This window comes from Etheostoma cragini, chromosome 5 (genome assembly GCF_013103735.1).
Source record: "Etheostoma cragini isolate CJK2018 chromosome 5, CSU_Ecrag_1.0, whole genome shotgun sequence".
NCBI lineage: Eukaryota > Metazoa > Chordata > Actinopteri > Perciformes > Percidae > Etheostoma > Etheostoma cragini.
The window spans coordinates 15991087-16010158 of NC_048411.1; the positions used below are offsets into that span (position 1 = coordinate 15991087).

General features: G+C 38.8%; 2 protein-coding genes across 2 annotated transcripts; one reads left to right on the plus strand and one right to left on the minus strand.

Annotated features, from left to right (window-relative positions):
- Window positions 1-1622: 1622 nt before the first annotated feature.
- Window positions 1623-7970, minus strand: LOC117945023 (GTPase IMAP family member 8-like). Its single transcript, XM_034872258.1, has 5 exons — window positions 7955-7970; window positions 7033-7092; window positions 5374-5930; window positions 3313-3985; window positions 1623-3184 (listed from the first exon to the last, which is right to left on the minus strand). The coding sequence occupies exons 1-5, from the start codon at window positions 7968-7970 to the stop codon at window positions 1638-1640; spliced, it is 2853 nt and encodes a 950-aa protein (XP_034728149.1). The 3' UTR covers window positions 1623-1637.
- A 5148-nt stretch (window positions 7971-13118) lies between these two features.
- LOC117945368 (L-rhamnose-binding lectin SML-like) lies at window positions 13119-16831 on the plus strand. The gene is made up of 6 exons (XM_034872825.1): window positions 13119-13331; window positions 14026-14061; window positions 14289-14339; window positions 14846-14987; window positions 15583-15743; window positions 16648-16831. Exons 1-6 carry the CDS (start codon window positions 13301-13303, stop codon window positions 16674-16676), a joined length of 450 nt encoding a protein of 149 aa, XP_034728716.1. The 5' UTR covers window positions 13119-13300; the 3' UTR covers window positions 16677-16831.
- Window positions 16832-19072: the final 2241 nt, after the last annotated feature.

Here is a 19072-nt window from a genome sequence, read left to right on the forward strand (position 1 = left end):
TCTCACATATGTGTCCTTGCCTTTAAGAACCGTGAGGGCTGTGTGGATGATGGCGTTGACAGCATAGTCAGTGGACCGGTTCTGTCAATACGCAAATTGTAATGGGTCTAGGCTGGCTGGGATGGTTCACTTGATGTAGGTGAGGACTATCCTTTCAAAGCACATCATCACAATGCCGCAGGATGATAGTCATTTAAGCAGGTCACATAACTTATTTTTTTCGGTAGGGGCATAATGGTGGTAGACTTGATGCAGTAAGGCAATGCCAGTAGATCTGAGGCAAGGAGACTCTTGGGAAGTGTAGTGGTAATTACAGCTCAGTGTGTCCGAAAAGATGCACACTACTGTTTATTCACAAAAAAGTGTGTTGAAATCAAATACATATTGAGTATGCAGTGCATGGCATGTGATTTTGGAAGCAGCCTGGTATGTCAAAGTTGTATATGATTCAAATTATAATTGTTCTAAAATGTAAAGCTAACATGGGAACAATACATATTTAAAAGTACATATGTCATTGCCATTGTGTTTGTGTCTTTTGGAATATTCTCTGTACCTCTAAAGTGCAATTCTAATAGTGATAAAGATGCTGTGCTTCTGAACAGGGGCAGGGCTAGAAGAGGGTCACAGGTTGGCACCCGCCCCCCCTGAAATATGATTGCCCCCCCCTAATCCATGGGCTAGGGTGCTGTCAGTCACAATCTGACAATTGTGATTTCTATTGGATCAGAGTACTGTCATTTGGAAGCCTGTTCTGTCAATCCTCCCAGTACAGTCACATGACCAATTAATGGTTCCATGACAACTATTAAAAATTCCGATACCATGGAACCACTGGACTTGTTTTTTTAAACAAGTTGAAGACTGATCTCATAGAAAATGTGTGTTGTATTCGGATATACAATTTGTTAGAATTGAAGTTGCAATTACCAGTTGCTGGTATTTGTTGATCTGTTTTCGACTGCTAGTGCCTCGTTCGGACTGTGTAGGGGCATAAAATTGCTTATGCTTGTTCGTTATAACATTGGATTGGACCAGTGATGGCCCAATAACGGTGCTATAAATAACGGCGTTTCAATAACAAGTAATCTAATTGATTACCCTTCCCATCTTAATAACGCCGTTGCGTAAATGCTGTGCGTTATTATAATTGAAGCTGTTTTTATAATCAGACCAACTAGATCTCTGAGCCGTGAGGAAAAGTCTTCTTTTTTACTTTTTTTTTACTGACAAGCGCATAAATACTGACGATTGTCTGGGGTTCAGTAAAATTTCATGGTAAGCCAATCAGAGGTAGAGTTGAGCGAGTGTTCGAAAGCTTGCATAGTCAGATTAACAACGAACAACACAAGCGAGTCAGTCATTTAGAGACAGGTACGGTGTTATGAAATCAAGGAGAGGGGTAACTTTTCCGGCTAAAGATCTAATTGCTCTGAAGATAACAGCTGTCTCTCTCTCATTTCTCCCTAGCTCTTTACTTTAGATTTTCTCTTTTACAGTGATGCAACACAATACATCTGTTAAACATAACTAATATAACGTCTGTATTGCACACCTTATAGCAAGCAATTTGCACATGATATTCATGCAAGCATAACTCATGTTAGTATGTCCATCGACTGTTTGAGAAGCAGTTATCAGAGGATGATGCATTTGTTGTTTTTATAGTTATCTTTTAAACCACTTATTAGTTGCTCTTGTGCTGTCTCCAGTTCTTTGAGTTTTCTTTCTTTTTCTCTGAGTTCTTCTTTTAGCATTGTTTCTTTATGACTAGAAAGCTCGTCTAGCAGTTTATACTCCTTGCTGTGCTCTTGCTTCAGTGCCTCCTTTTCTTCCATATGCTCTTCCATCAGACCTGCAAAGTTTCTGATGTATTTCTGTCTGAATTCATTGTAGTCTTCTGCTTTTTTTCTAGCCTCCTCTTCATATTTCTTCTTCATATCATCCATTATTTTGGTATATTTTTCCTCTAACTCTTTTTTTCCATTTCTCTCCTGTTCTCTTCTGTTTTGATCTTCACTTTTTATTCTGTTTTCATGTTTTTCTCTCTCCTGCTCAAATTTCATTTTGAGACTTCTTTTTTTCTGCTCTCTATCTTCCTTTTCTCTTTGGCGTTTTTCCCAATATTCTTTTTGTTCCCTTTCCTGAGCTTCTCGTTCCTTTCTCATGTCTTCTCTACTCTGATGTAGCTCAGCTCTCTTTTCTTCATCAGATGCAGAATTTATTTTTATTTGTTCCTCCAAAAGGTTACTCTTTTCTTTCCATTCTCGTTGTTCAATTTCTTCCTGTTGTAATTGCCGTCTATCTTCTTCTTTGCTTTTTGCTTTTACTTTCTTTCTCTTCTCCCACTTCTTGTTAATTTCTTCCCCTATTTCTTTGAGGTGTCTAACTCTGTCTGCTCTTTCCTGTTCAGTTGCTGCCCACTTTGCTGATATTCTTTTTTCCATTTTTTTGATTTCTTCTCCATGTTGTCTTTCGAGTTCCTCTCGCTCTTGCTGTATTGCTCCTTCCATGTTTTTCAGGATCTTCTCTAACTCCTTTTTTATAGCTGCTTCGGCCTCTTGCAGCATGTCATTGCTGTAGCAGCTGCCTCCATTTTCCTTCACCATGGTGTCAATCTTGTTTATCAGCTCAATAACTTGCATTTGGTTTTGTTCATCATAGTTATTGAACACATGGTATCTTCCTCCACAGTCCGCAATCAGTTTCTTAAAGGAATCATCACATTGTTCTTGAATGTATTCCTCAACACACCGCTTCTCACGTTCCAGTGAATCTCCTCTTGTGAAAAGAATGATGGTGAATTTGTCAGATTGTTTTCCAAAGACATCGTTGATGAGTTTCAATGTCTCTTTTTCCTCTGATGTGAGTCTGCCGATTTCTAACACCACCAGGAAGACATGAGGTCCTGGAGCCAAAAGACTGATGCATTTCACCATCTCCTCATTAACCTCTTCATGGGACAAAGTTGTGTCGAACAGACCAGGAGTGTCGACCACAGCGACAGGACGACCGTTCACTTTGGTCTCGGCTTTCTGACAGCGTTTGGTGACTGATGTTTGGCTTGATCCATCTCTGAACTCTTTACTTCCTAGAATGGTGTTACCCGTAGAACTCTTTCCACTGCCGGTCTTCCCTATCAGCACAATCCTGAGACACTCTGGGCTCAGCTTCTCATCATCAACTGGAAAATAAGAAACCTGGAGTTACTTTAAATGGCAAGAGTTAAAGGCTTCAGAGCCCAGTGTATAGAACATTGTTTATACAGTGGGTTGTACATCAATGCAGGATGAGATAATTTTGTATACTTACAGCTAAACGTTGTCATTGTTTTCTGTTCGTGAGGTTCAGTGTGTAGTGTGATATTGCTTTTCTCTTTTTTGGCATATGTTAATTTTTCTGTTGTATAGGAACACGGTGAACCCTTAGGTGCCCTCACCCTTTCCACAGAATCCAACAGCTCTGGGATCTGCTGCTGGTCCTTGATGTTGAGAACAACACATCTTCTTCCCCAGCTCTGACAGAGCTCCTGGATCTCCCTGTTTTCTTTTAGAAACTTAACAACAGCTGGAGCTTTAGGATCTGACTCCACAGTGAACAGAATCATGGTGAAGTCATTGACTCGAGAGTTGAAAGTGTTCTGGATGGTCTCTAACTCTCCCTTGTCTTCTTCAGTGAGGGGAGCCACAGGTAGGACCAGGATGAAGGCATGAACGCCCTCAGGATCACAGAGGGAGATACACCTGAATGAATTTTCCACCACTACCTCCTGACTTTCTCCATACAAGGCAGGCAGCTCCACCAGGGAAACAAAACGTCCACACACCTCTCCCTGATGTTTAACACACTCTGATGAGTTGGAGACTGAACGAAGCTCTGTCTGTCCTAAAACGGCCTTGGCTGCTGAAGTCTTCCCAGCTCCTCTCCTCCCACACAGAACCAGGTTTAAAGCTGGTCTGATGTGTCCAGATGTTGGTCTGATGGTCTCTTCAGTGAAGGTGAGGAAGGTTCCTTTGCTATGACACACAATCCTCTCAATCTTCTTCATTAACTGTCTTTGGTTGTTTTCCAGCATGCTGTACCGTCTTCCTCCACAGTCTTGAAGCAGCTGATTCACAGAGATACTTTCAATCCTGTCATGTGTCATGATGATCATTGAGTGTTTAAAGGCATCTTGACCAAACAAACTCATAGTGAATCTCAATCTTTCTGTCTTCCTCTCTGTGATTGTAGATGGTTTCACTAACAGCAGCAGGACATTTGGTCCAGGTGGACAAAGAGTCACACTTTCCTTCATCTCTTCCTTCACTGCTTCAACAGGCAGACTGAAGATGTTTGGGGTTTTAACTACTGTTACAGATTGTTTTTTCCACTCTCCATAGGTAACCACAGATTGCGTGACTGTAGAATTCTTTTGGAAATGAATCCCTTCACCAATGATTAAGTTTACAAGTCTTGTCTTTTTGTCTTCACTTTTCCCCAACAGGACGATCCTGAGTGCAGATTCTATAATTCAACAAAGAGAGAGAGAGAATGTGTGGAAAAGTAATTAGAACCAGAACGGGAACTTAACTTGAAATTATGAATCAGTGTACCAGAAACTAACTGATATTCACAACTATTAAAAGCTTATAAATAAGTCAATAGATGCCATCTTGGGATGGGATCACACCAGCTGCAACACCAGATCAGGCCAGGTGTGTAAAGTGTGTGTGTGTGTGTGTGTGGGGGGGGGCGGCGTACTTCCTTCTTTGCCCTACTTCCTTCTTCATCACACCATTTGACCAACTCATCTACCACTGGCCCAAATCATTTTGATTCATTAAGATGAAACAAGTTTTAGATTAGTTTGGCAGATAATGTAATGAGAGCTGTCTCCTATAAAATTTTACAAAAAACACTGATAGGGTCATTGATTAAGGAAATCATCTCTCCCTCTATCTCAGACCTTTATCAAAATAACTGGCATTGAGTTTGTAGAACATTATAAGTAGCTGGAAACCGTTTAATGCCCTTTTTGATACAGTCTGTAAAGAAGGGACAGAAAATGTGTTCTTCCCTTAACTAGTTTTTAACCTAGATAGGAAAATGATGTCTTTATTTATTCAATATTAGTAATTGAGTATTACTCAAAGCTCAATCTTTACTTAGTTAATTTTATTCAGATTTAATTCATTAATTAATGCTAAGTTTTTACTTTAATTTCTTTCACATCATTAATTACCACCTTGGCCATGAAACTATGGTTTTCAATAGTTGCATTCTGTGGATCACAGAATGCATCACTTCTCACTTACCAGTAACTTTAACAGTGTTCGAGATAGCAGAGATTGCTACCTGTTGTTTCAGTTTTTGGTGATCACCGGGTAAGGCAGATGCTGGATCTGCAAACACTTCACAGCTCACATAGTCTCCTCGGTTCTCCTTCACAATTTGGTCCAAGCATTCCAGCAGCTCAGGAAGTTCAGTGGTCTTCTTCCAGAAGAACTTGTCTCTGCAAATACTGATGATGTTTTTTAAGTCATAGTTTTTCCTGACACTTGAACTCTCCTGTCTGAGTGTTGAAATCAGAACCAGTGAATGATCAAATGATCGATCGCTATAGAATTTTAAGACTTGGCAGAGTCTCTGTTTGTGTTTCTCAGTGAAGTCTTCAGGCTGTAGAACCAGCAGGAACACATGAGGTCCAGGATCGGAGAGTCTCACGCAGTTTTCTACATGTTCTGTTAGTTTGTGTTCAGAGATGTCAGGAAGCAGCAGATCTGGAGTGTTAATGACAACTATTCTCTTGTCCTCCAACTGTCCTCTTTCTCTCAGACAGCAGTCTGGTTCTTCCTCAGTGTTGAACACAGTCTCTCCCAGTATGAAGTTCCCCGCTGAACTCCTCTCAGACCAGCTGTTCCCTAGCAGAACAACCCTCAGCTCTGACACTGAAAAGAAAACATCAAAGATTATCAAAGTAATGCCTGATCGAACATCACTTTGTTGGGTCATAGTAGTCTCAGACTTTCTTAAAGACAAGATGAGGGATGAAGATGGCTCCTTAAAGCAACATCATGCAATTTCTTTGTATACCTTAAAACAACAGCTTCAAAATCATTTTGATGCTACTCTGACTTATATTTAACCCTCATGTTGTCCTCGGGTCAAATGGACCCGTTTTCCTCTACCAATGTTGTTTTTAATTTTTACCCAATTGTAATTACCCAAAATAACATGATAGATTTCACACTACGCTCTTTGGCAAGTACAAATCTCTACTTTCATTAATTTTGGGGTGTCATATTCAATTTTATAGCTTTTGAAAAACATATTGAAGTGGTTTTAAAATAGTATTGAGTAAAAGTTGACCTATTCCAGTCTGTGTTCATCCATGAACATCCATTCCTTTAATTTTAGTCAAAATAATTCCTCATTTCTGCTTTTCTAACTCAAACATTAGGTATAATTTCCTACAAATGAGGTTACATTGGCCATAAATTCCAAAAATAACTGTAAAACTAAATTTGATAAGTTAGTGTTACGTAGTGTTGTAAAAAAAGTGACAAACATTGATAAACATCAAAAGTGTTGAAAAAAGGGACAAAAACTTTAAGAAAGTTAAAAACAGCGATAAAAAGCCGTACAGAAGTATTGATTTTCAATTTTAACGGGAAGACAACACAAGGGATAACTATGAATGTAGCTGACAGTTAGCTCAGTTAGCCACGCTGCCACAATCTGCATACACCGTTTGAGGTGAAGCCCCCATCATTCCTATGAGAGCTGCCTAGTGGCAAATGAAGCCAAAATAGTTCAACTGTTGCATATAAAATTACCCGGATGATAGTCGCTGCTTCGACACTAAGGGTCCGTAGAGCAGGCTCTATTACCATGTAAATCTTTAGAAAAACATTTTTATGGCATCACATGACCTACATAGGGATTGTATTTCAACTATTTGGCCTCACAGATGGTACCCACAACTTATGAAATACCAGAGATTCAGATCTTGTGTAAAAACAAAATCAATCTGACTCCTGTTTGACTTACTAAAAGGTGGCAGGAGTTCACAGCTGCTGCTGCGATTCACATGTTGAACTTTATCTGACACTGTAAGGAGACAGAAATGTATACATGTATTCAAAATTCATCCACATGTAATTTATAATAAGCCTGCTTATGACAGTAATAACTATTATTTAATAGAGGGGCAATGTTTTTTTTCTACCCAAGAGCCATACCTGTATTTGTGCATTAATACAATTATAAAGTATAAAGTGATAAATAATTACACAATTTTGGTGATATTTGAAACATGATAAAAAAGTTAACCTCTGGACTAATTCACATGCTGCTTCACACAATCAATCTTATCTTTGAGGTGTGCAGTGCAAATATTTTATTTTACTGGTGACAACTATGCAAGAGTAAGAGGTTCAATGACTTGCTCAAAGGCATCTGGAAAGCCATTAGAGGTGAAGTGCATAGTGTTTCTCATATTCAGCTTCCTACCAACAATTTTAAAACACAACAACTACAAGGGTACTTGGAGAGTGCAGACGTAAGCCAAGCCAGTGTACACAATAATGCAATTTTTCCGTCTCCCCCATGAATGCAGCACAAATGCCCCATTCTCGCAATGTTAACAAAAGAAAAATAGTTTGTGGATATACCCCATGATTTGAATCCAATAAAATGTAATGGGTTCTTCCTTTGCCCATGTTACACCCATACAGCTAGTTTTATAAAAATTGGGCCAGTAGTTTTTTCGTAATCCTGCTGACAGACAAAGCACCAACTAACAAATGGTCAAACTGAACGCAAAAACCTGACCTCTTTGGCAGAGGTATATATACTATAAAGTCACTGTAAAACATATTGTAATAGTTGAACTTAAACATACAGTACATCTAAACAATTCTAGTCTGTAGAGTCTGTATATATTTGTAATATAAAGCTTCACTGGACTTACCAAATGTTTCAGCCATTTTGTCCCACTGTCACCCACAGGAGAGACATTCAACCGAGGAGCTGCTGACTGTTATGAGAAACACAACACAAATTACAAATTAAAACAACTGTATTAATTCAAATATGCATTACTGAAAGGGTGGGAGAGAAACCTTTCTTTCAAAAATATACAATGTATGTTGATAAAGGATGAAGGTGAATGCCACTGAATGACAGTGTTTTTTCAGATATTGCTTTGACACTCTATACACTTTACAATATTAGAAAAATGTAGAAATCAATGCAACAGCAGGACAAGAATTAGAATAAATGTAGCTTCTTGTTGCCTTTGAGAAAAACAAACACATATGGCTTTTGATTTTTGCTCTATTAATCGAATAAGACAAAGAATGTACTTTCCCTCCTCTGTACTGCTTTACATTCACATTCAGCTGCACACAATCACTCTGGGTGAGCATTGCCAATTTGGGACAACAGTGAAAGAGTAGGAGCTTATTCAACGTCTTACCAACATTAAAAAAATTAAATACAGGGTTTGTCAAAAAAGGGATTTCAGAAATATAACCTTAATTTAATTTAAAAAAAATACACATATACACATATCAGCCCTTCAAAAGTGCTTTAAAATAAAATGTATCGTTGGGAAAATCAATGTCATGTTTTTCATACTAGCACCTAAACTACAGGTTCTCAACATACAAATAATTGGTTGAAAAGTAGAAATAAGGTGGCCCACCATTCAAGGAAACTGCCTGTGAAGTATTATATTTTATTAAAACGTCTTTGCTGACACGTGTTTGCCATTGGCCTTCCTCGCAGTAGGCATAGTGCTAACAGCAAATCACTTACAAGGCAATCAAGACAATGACCTAGTTTAACACCGGCATAAGACTGACCACACCCAAAAGAGGTGCTGACACTCAGATAGTCACAACAGACAGTTAAAGGGCCAAAACAGAATTTATCTGAAAAAATACAATCTATTATAGAGAACAGGAAGATGACAACTGCTGTGTCATGCATCAAAATTCAAACATTACATGACATAAAACATAAAACTATCTTTAAAGCCTCTGTGTGTTCCACAGAACAATGATTAAAGTAACCCTAACTCAAGGTTAATTTAGTTTATTTCTCTTTCACTTGATTTGGCACATTAAAAAGCAGCATCAATCACCTTTTAAGGAAACCTTGTTGTTTTTTAACTTTTCACACATCTACCACAATAGTCTTTTACATGCAACTAATGATCCAAAACACACAAAGTACAATTTACATACAGGTCAATTTTTTTTCAGATTACATCAAAACTGCTCACCTTTTGCTGACTTTAAATCAAAATCAAAGTATATGTGTATATTTTTTGCTGTGTCATTTTCCCTCCAATAAAGACATGTACAGACTGATAACTGACTCCCTGAGAGCTGAGAGTAAAAAGGAGATCAAAGGTGTGTCAGGAGAAAACAAGAAATCTGATTGGAAAAGAATAAATGTGACTTTGATCCTCACTATAATCTTATATGGCTTCTTTTATTATTGCCCTGATGGTGGACGTGCACATATATTCGTACCTGAGACAAGCTATTTCTTCAGCAAAAGTAAAAAGTTAATTTAACTTCCAGTGTCGTCATCAGGAGAGAAATCATGTAGATTTACTGTACAGACATGTCAGACAAGTATGTTGAGTGATCAATAAAAAGAAAAGTACAGAACCAATCCTAGTACAACTTCTTTAGAAGTGTACAGTAGTCTTTTAGAATTAATAGTATTTTTCCTTTCTTTGTAACAGGTTTTCTCTTCAGTTATTACACAACAGATGTTTGTTGTTTTAGTCAGTACAGCATAGATATCAACATAAATCAAATGACTGACTGGCACTATATAACTGCCAATTAGGTTTCAGTTGGGGCACATTACCATCAAACAGTTCAGTTCAGTTCAGTTTGTTACACATTGGTGTGGGGATGGTTATTTTTGTGTTTCCTTTAGCAAAAGGAGTGGAAAGTTATTAGTACCACCTCTGTCCAAGTTCCAACTGAGCTGAACCGATACTAGAAGGTGGAGTTAAAGGAAAATACTGGTCAGAGAGAATTTTCATGAGCTTGACACAGGGCATCCTGCACAAACCTATAACTTTTAAATAGCCAGACCACTGTCCATAGCTATACAAGTTTATTATTCACTCAACCCAGGTGTAAAAAAGACCGGAAAATTACCCAGTACAGCACACTGTACAATTAACCAAGTGTAGCCGTAACTGCATTTTAATTTTCAAAGAAAAGAAAGAAAGTGCAGGAAAAAAAATACATTTAAAAGAGATATTATTGCATGATTGCATGTCAAAGTATTATTGATGTGCAGCTAAACTTGGCAGCAACACACAGTCACGCTTACAACAAAACAGACCTTTGACCTGCAGTTTGACTAAAAGAGACCTCTGAAGGAGCTGACTTTTCTGTTGGGAAACCCAATATCATGACAAACCAAATGATTTAATATAATTCTTTCTGACAATATTCAGCTCCTATTGTGTTTTTGTTAAATTGATTGACAGTAATCTTACACACATAAAGAAGAACTTGGCCCTGAAATGGCTTTCCACCCCTGGTTATAAAGGTAAATGCTGATATCAGTCCGAACTCAGCTGGAAGTCAAGCAGGGCCACTTTCATGACTGAGAACAAACTAGCTGGTGAGATTCTTTATAGACTCAGAATTTAGACTGTAGGTCAAATTTCATCTTTATTGGTACATTTTTACCAGCACACTATTATTCCAAATTTTGTTCAAATGAACTAAAGTTGGGGTAGGTAGTTTTATGGATGCTATAACTGGGCAAGAGATTCCCTAATAATCTTTGAGCATTTTGTAAATCAAGTCTGACAGAAAATTAGACAGGCTTCAGATTCTAAAATCAGAAAAGCATTTATTGCCAAGTAAAGAACATTCACAAGGAATTTGCGGTGTTGGTTGATGCTAACATACACAAACAAGATACGCCTGCACACCCCTCCAGATGGTAAAAGACTGTTTCAATGGGAAAAACGTTCTATTTGAGCAGTGGCAACTACTGCCTACACTGCAAAGCAACCTAAACAAAACAAAAAAAGTCCAAAAGAGAGTCTGTCAATAAACACAATGAAACACGTGTCAATACAGAGAAAATAGAGAAAATATTACTAATAATAGATCAGCCTGGCGCTAACCAGAATCAAAGACTCACGGCTTATATACACATACATTCTCTCCACCTTTGAAATGCTTCCCTGGTATTGGCACTTTTTATTCATAAGCATGAATTTGAATCACAGTAGCCCACGTCACCGTTGAGGTTTTACAGGCCTACCAGTTTACACAGAAAACACCACGGTAATCTTTATAGAATCCCTGCTGTGTAACAGCATCAGGATGAAATGAATGACTACTGGTACAGGTTACCGTATGAAGGGAGCCGCTGAGGACAGAGAGGGGAAAGCTGCAGGTAACCGTTCTGGTGTTTGTTTAGCCTTCTCCAGAAAACTGCCAACCCCAGCTTTAAGCTTTTTTTGTTTGTTGTAGAAATGGTTAAAAACTCCAAACTGCCTCGACAGTGTCCATTATAAATGTAAACTCTACATGTATATCCTGTGCAACAAAAAACAAACAAACATGTATGATCACCAATAACTGCATAAATGTGTAACACCATAAGTTGCACAAGTACTAAAAATTGTCAACTCTTAAGTCTTAACTGGACGAGTCATTCAAACTTAAATCAGTAAACATTTGAACTTGAATGTCGGTGTAAAAGCTCTTGGCAGTTAAATATGCTCATAATGGCGTTGGCCTCCTGTTGCTGAGCTGCTGCATTGGCCTCTGGTATTTATGAGCCTGAGGCCGCCATCTGGACTGCTTCAAAAGCTGCTGATGCATGCTGGGACTTTTTCTTGTTATTTACGTTTTCTAGTTTTTGTTGTTGTGGTTGGTCCTGAGCAGTAATTATCTGTGGACTTTTGGTTTTGGTTTCTTCTTCCCCAAAAAAAATGTTATTGTGCATAGTTATAAAGTCCCTAAACTGTGCTGCGTTTAAAAGTATATTTAGTTGTTTCTGACACTTTTCAGAGAACAGTTGATTAAACGCTGTGCTGATACTTGAGGTCATAGTTTGTTGTGTAAATTAGGGGTTCACCATATAAATTGCACTACCACCTCCAAATTTTGAGGCAAAATCATACATGAGGTAAAGTGATGATGTTTCTTAGGAATAACTAAACAAAAGAGAACCATGTTGTCATCCGCAGTATTTTTTGTATTAATGTGTTGGTGTAGGTATTTTAGTTAGATTATTTACTAGTATAGTATATTATTTTACAATCCACCATGGTAGTATAGTAATCAGACTGAACTGTAAATTCATTTTCAATTTTTATGTTAGCCTAGCCGTGTATCACCTAACGCAGTATTCAATGTGGAACTGAAAAATTGTCAAGTAGTCAATTATCAGAAAATTGATTGGCAATAATTACCATTAATCATAGCCCAGACAATCAATCAAGAAAATAATCTGCAGATTAATCAAGAATAAAACAATTCTAATTATTTGCAGATTTGATAGAGTCTGTGTTTTTCACAGGAAGTAAATGTGTAAATGTGTTCATTCTAGAGATATTTTTTTGTGACTCGACAACAACCTGTACAGCTGCACTCCTCACTGTTTGCTCTCCTTATTTTTCCACTGACCTTGAATTACACCTACAGAGTTCTGATTGGCTTGGTTGTTTTCCACCTTAAAAGACAGGCATCAGTGAAAGATCATTTTTAATTGCTGAAAATTACAAGATGTGGCTTCTAAGGGAGCTTCTGGTCAGCTAGGGCTTAAATAAAAGCGGGTGCTGTTTGTGAATTGTATAAATATCACTGTAGTCTGTTTATAAGCTGTCACAAAGACAAAAGTCCCCTATATACATCTTATGTATGTACTGTGGAATAAATTAGGCTATGTAAGGTCCTCAAAACACGCTTGCCTTGCCCTGGTAACAGGCCACCCCTGGATAACAGATCCAGATGTTCTCTTTTAAGCCCTGCGCTTCTTAATGAGAAACATGGAGGAGAATGAGGTGCGGCTGGGATATAAAGTGTTAAAGGTCCAGGAACCTGTGGATTTTACAGATCTCTCTCCTGCAGCTCTGCAGGGTTTTACATGTTCATCACATCTGGGTCAGGAGGCCCTGCATGCCTGCAGCGGCGGGACAGGCGTCTGCATGTCTGCTGTCAGGACGGACACATAAATACCTGGGCATCCAGAGGCTGCTTTCACTGACAGACTGTCTGCAGGTGGAAGACAGAAGAGGAGGCTCAGAGACGCCAACATGGTCCCATTGAGGCTGGTCGCCTTTGGCGGTGAGTTTGCTCTCTGTTTTAGTCAAACATGCAGCGTTTTGTAACCCTGTTTGATTGGTTTTTAGTATTATTGATAATGCTCTGGCAACTATGTTCTCAAACGTAAAGTATGAGTTATTAACTCTGTTTTAAATCTGCTTTATTTTTAATCTTGGAAAGAAAGAGTTGTAAATGTTAACAGTAAAAGTCAGAATGTAGATTCCTTCCCTGGATGCTTTTGTCCCATAATGTGACCATAAAAATATATTTATTTTTACTTTTATATGTGACATTTTTTTCTGTAAGCTACTTTCTACACGTATTTTGACATTGTTAATGACTATGTAGTCATGAACATGTATATAGGAGCTAAAGTTTAACTGATCACATATTGGGATTTCCTGAAAACATTCAGATCTTTATAAAAGCTTTCATATCCATTCCAATCAAAGTCTGTTGTTTTATGCTCAATATATAGAAAGCTGGTAATTTTGTCTTTATATCTTTTGAGTGAAGATAGTACGTAAATACCTCCTTTAATTTACCTCAGTGACAGCTGACTCTTTCTTCAGATCTCAAAATCTCACAAATGCAGAAATGTTTCAATGTTAAGTTATTATAAACTGGTTCTTTGTGATGCCTAATTGAGTGTTGTGAATAATAGTGTTGAACTAATGAAAATTGTAACTCAGATTAATTTGTCTTGTGTTTTCAGTGCTGGCTGCTGCTTGGTATTTCACTCGCATTGCAGGTAATTGCAGGATATGTTGTTCTCGAAAAATGAAAGTTATTTCTTACACAGTTTTACAAAAATGAATCTGCATGCTTTTTAACCCAGATGTTTTAAAATCAAAACAGAACGTTTTTGTTTTGACTCCAAATACCAAATAAGAGAGTGTGTGTGTGTGTGTGTGTGTGTGTGTGTGTGTGTGTGTGTGTGTGTGTGTGTGTGTGTGTGTGTGTGTGTGTGTGTTTCAGAGGGAGAGGTCATTTACGCCTGTTTCAATCAAACCGCTAAGATGTCATGTGGTAAGAAAACACAGAAACCCTCTCATCTTTCTCTCCTAATAGGAACTGTTCAGTCACTCACCACTTTATTCTTACTCACTGACTTAGACCTAAATGTCACTTTCACCTTAAAGCAAAAGGTCAACATTTTGGGACATATGCTTTGGCCACATAATCCCTCATAAAGAACTACAATTTCAAATTTTTACACTTTTTTCTTCAGATCAAACAAACTAGATATGTCATGTTAATCAGGAAGATTTTCTTAGGAGCTGCCAGAAGGATTTTGTTACGTTTGGACAGAGCCAGGCTAGCTGTTTCTCCCTGTTTCAAGTCTGTAGCTTCACAACAGTGGTATCAATCTGAACATCTAAAGGCCTTTACACACCAGGGGCATGATGAATGAAATGACATGGAAATGAATAATAGCCCACCCGCCTGCAAATACTTTGCATTAAAACTATTTAAATGTGTGTATTTAAATGTGATGTTCTGAAACTTCCTACTCCTCACTCTTCCTACTCCAGAGGTTGGCACTAAGATAAAGCTGGATCACATCCTTTATAAGGTTGGGGTAGGGACGAGGTGCGGGGAGGGAAAACCTTACCCAGATGACGGACCGGACACCTACTGCTCATTCCCCTGGGCTGAAATGGTGGTGGAGGATCTGTAAGAAAAATCTATTTATCTGTTTCATGTCCCCTGGAGAGATGAACAAGTTGACAGGAAATACCAGGAGAAATCTATGCATAGTTATTATGGGACAAATGACAAGAAATTAGATAAACCTTTATTGATCACAGAGTGGACCTTCAGATGTTGCTGCAGCACAATGACAGAAATAAGTACTGATAAATATACAGTAATATAAGGTGTAGAACAGAAAAATAAAAATAAATATATAAACTCTACAAGAGCATTTGGAGACAATATGGTAAGCCAAGTAAAACCAGATCTTCCAGGTTCTGGTCCACAAGTAAGAAAACCACATTAAGAATTCAATTTACTTTTGGAACTACGCTAAGAACAAACAATCAAAAAAACAACTAGTGGCTTGCTTTGGGTGTTAAGACATTTTTTCAGATAAGATTTGATTTTCCAAACTCAAAGGAAGAGGCTAGTCAGTCACGTCTGTTTTAAAAGCAGGACATAGACGAGCAAATGCTATAAAACTTTTTAGGCTTCAGGTGAAGTGTTGGTGAGTTTTATGGATATGGAGTAAATCATGTTAGCAGTAAATGAATCCACCTGTTTGTGTGTGCAGCTGTGCTCACAGGAGGTCCTGTGAGGTCCCAGTCACTGAGCTGGTGTTTGGTGAATATCCCTGTAAGGAGCAGACCCGTTACCTGGAGGTGTCCTACACCTGCGCCAAACCCCCAACTCCTCCCCCTCCACCTCCACCACCTCCTCCAACCAAACCTGACTGTACGTATTCACACACACACACACCCACATGCATGTGCATGGACACACCAGCCTGTTAACTGCTCTGTAGTTGCTATGATTTAGCCTATGCATCTTTTTTCTGTGTGCACCACATTGACTGCTGCTGTGTAACAACGACTGCAGCGTAGGAAGGTGGTCGAGAGTATGGGTGGGCGTCAACATAGGCCTACAGAACAAAGCCTGGGAGCGGAATTCGCTTCCCAAGGAAAACAAGATACTTTCACTCAGGAAAAGGGAGTGTTTTGAGAGTCTTGCTTTGTGTAGCTTAGCCTTTTGTAGCATTTTGCAACTGAATACAAACCACAATCTTTTCCTAAACTTAACTAGTGGGTTGGGTGCCTAAACTTCGTCGCCACATACGCTCACTTTTTCTAAACCTTTTGCAATCTTCGCCGAATTGACCTTCAGCTCACGATGCTCCCTACCCTGCGCACAGTCACCCATTCTGGGCCCTGTAGAAAGGCATTTTCCATGGGCCGCATCCACAGCTATTCATTCTAGCATCTTCTTCGGCCATCCTTACATGAGGGCACTGGGTACTCAGTCCCCTTTTTTCCTCCTAGTCCAACACCCCTGATTCTTGGGTAACTAGACCACCAACTACCGCTGACCTCACAGAGCATAATGCAGAGCTATAGCAGCCACCAAATACCATGACTTCTGTCTTTTCTTCTTTAAAATTTAGAAAGGTTAAGGACATCCCAGCTTTAATGTCATGTAAACACTATAACAGTGGGTTAACAGAGTAGGAATCAGACGTTGAATGTATTTCTGTCTAATGAAAAGCACTTTAAATTGCCTTGTTGAAAGACTGAGGTGCTTTACAAATAATATTTACACAAATCATGTTAATGTGTTGTTACTGGTTGTGTTTTATCTACAGGTGAAGACAAATCAACCGATAAAGCCTGATGCCTTTTTTAACTTTGTTGTTCGTCACTGTGGACAAAACAGTTTGAAGACACATCACCTTCATTTCAAACATCTGAAAGTCTTAGTAAATAAACTTTATGTTGTCTTTTGTTTTCTACTGTCTCACAAAACTAAATAAAATCTTTTATAATAGATCTTAAAATACAAGCTGTATCTCCGGTTTCAAGAGGCACAAGTGTTCGTTGTGTTTGAGTTATTGCATCTTCATGCTTAAAACATATCAGCTCATTTATTTGAGAAGGATTTTTATTCAATAAAATGTTTTTCTCCTATTTGGTGTAATGACTCCGTGTGTATTACTCTAAATCTTCAGTTGACAAATCCTTCTTACTGTACCTCAAGTTAAAGACCGCATTCAAAACCTTCCAATACTTAAGGTAATTGTGCAGTAGCATGTTTTCTGTCAGTGTGTTTGATATCTGTTGCTGGATTAGTATATCTGCTACATTAATGTGTATGTTGCATTTTACTACTGTAGATGTTAAGTTTATGCTAATTCTAACTTCTTTATAAACTGTGGGTAGCATAATCTACACTAATACATCCGTTTCTATAAGATCATCATGTTTTGTAGCATCTCTGTCTTGTGAGAACCACGTATCTCTAAAACGTCAACGCTTCATGGAGTCAGAAAAATAGCCTTTTTCAGCTTTTTCCAGCTGATCCAACAGCCTTTTTACAGACTTAATTTACCTTCAGAAGTAGAACAATTTTCTCAAAACATAAAAGAACACTTTATCCTTCAGTTTATCACAAACATTCAAAATCAACACATCTGGAGATACATAGTTTTCACTGGATTGGAAGGAGATGAAAAACTGTCATCTTAAAAGTAGCAGAAAATGTCAGATAAATGTAGTGGAGTAAAAGGTTAAATATTTTCAATACATCTGAGATATAGTGAAGTAAAAGTATGAATACCAGAACATGGAAATACTCAAGTAGCTCTAATTTTTTGTAACATTCTGGAAAGCCACCATTTCTAAAAACAAATATTGTTTTCCACTTTTACAATATATCTATTCCATTCAGTAGTTTGAGAAAAAAACGATCCACACAATGTCAAAGAAATGAATCAAAAACTGAAGCACTCCATTTTCTCCACTGGGCGTCGCTGTTGTTCTGTATAACAGGGTTCATTAGTATAATATAATTACTGTATTAATGTTAGGGTGCACCATTGACTTTAGAAACAGCAGTTGTCAAAGTAGTCTCACCTCAAGGTACATCTGGTAGCTGTTCTGAGGCTTTCGATCATTTCACATGATCTTCCTCAGCAGATAGTTTCCTCAGTTGTCATGGGAACTGCAGATATTTCATAATATTAATATATCCTACAGAGCAACTCTATTATTTGTTAATGTCCTGCATTCAAAATTGTACAAAAGCACAGAAGTATTAGAAGAAAATGTACTTAAAATATAAGGAAGTAATTCATTTATCTATCCATCCATCTTCATCTGCTTATCCTGTGTTTGAGTCGCGTGGGAGGCAGCTCCAGCAGGGGACCCCTTTCCCTTTGTCCCATTCCATTGTCCCCTCACTAACAAACATGACCCCAAAGTATTTAAACTTGTTCACTTGGGGTAAGGACTCATTCCCTACCTGACGAAGGCACTCCATTGGTTTCCTGCTGAGTGCTTTCACAGTGAGTGCTGAAGGTCACAGGCCGATGATGCCATCAGGACCACATAATCTGCAAAGAGCAGCAATGAGATCCCCAGTCCACCGAAATGCAACCCCTCCCCACCCCGACTACGTCTCAATATCCTGTCCATAATCATTACAAACAGGATTGGTGACTAAGCGCAGCCGTGGTGGAGGCCAGCCCTCACCTCAAATGAGTCTGACTTACTGCTGAGAACCCGGACACAGCTCTCGCTTTGGTCATACAGAGATTGGATGGCCCTGAGAAGGGACCCCCTCCCCCCATATTCCCACAGCACCTCCCATAGTATCTCCGGGGACCGGTCATACGCCAACACATGTAAACCGGTTTGGCATACTCCCAGGCTCCCTCCAGGATCCTGAGAGTGAAGATCTGATCCGTTGTTCCACGACCAGGACGGAATCCGCATTGTTCCTCTTGAACCCGAGGTTCGACTGTCGGCCGAACAATCCTTTCCAGCACCTTGGAGTAGACTTTACCAGAGAGACTGAGAAGTGTGATACTCCTGAAGTTGACACACCCCCTCTGGTCCCTCTTTTTTAAGAGGGAAACCAACACCCCGGTCTGCCACTCCTTACGCACTGTCCCAGACTTCCACGCAAAGTTAAAGAGGTGTGCCATCCAAGACAGCCCCTCCACACCCAGAGCTTTCAGCATTTCTGGATGGATCTCATCAATCCCTGGGGCTTTGCCACTGTGGAGTTGT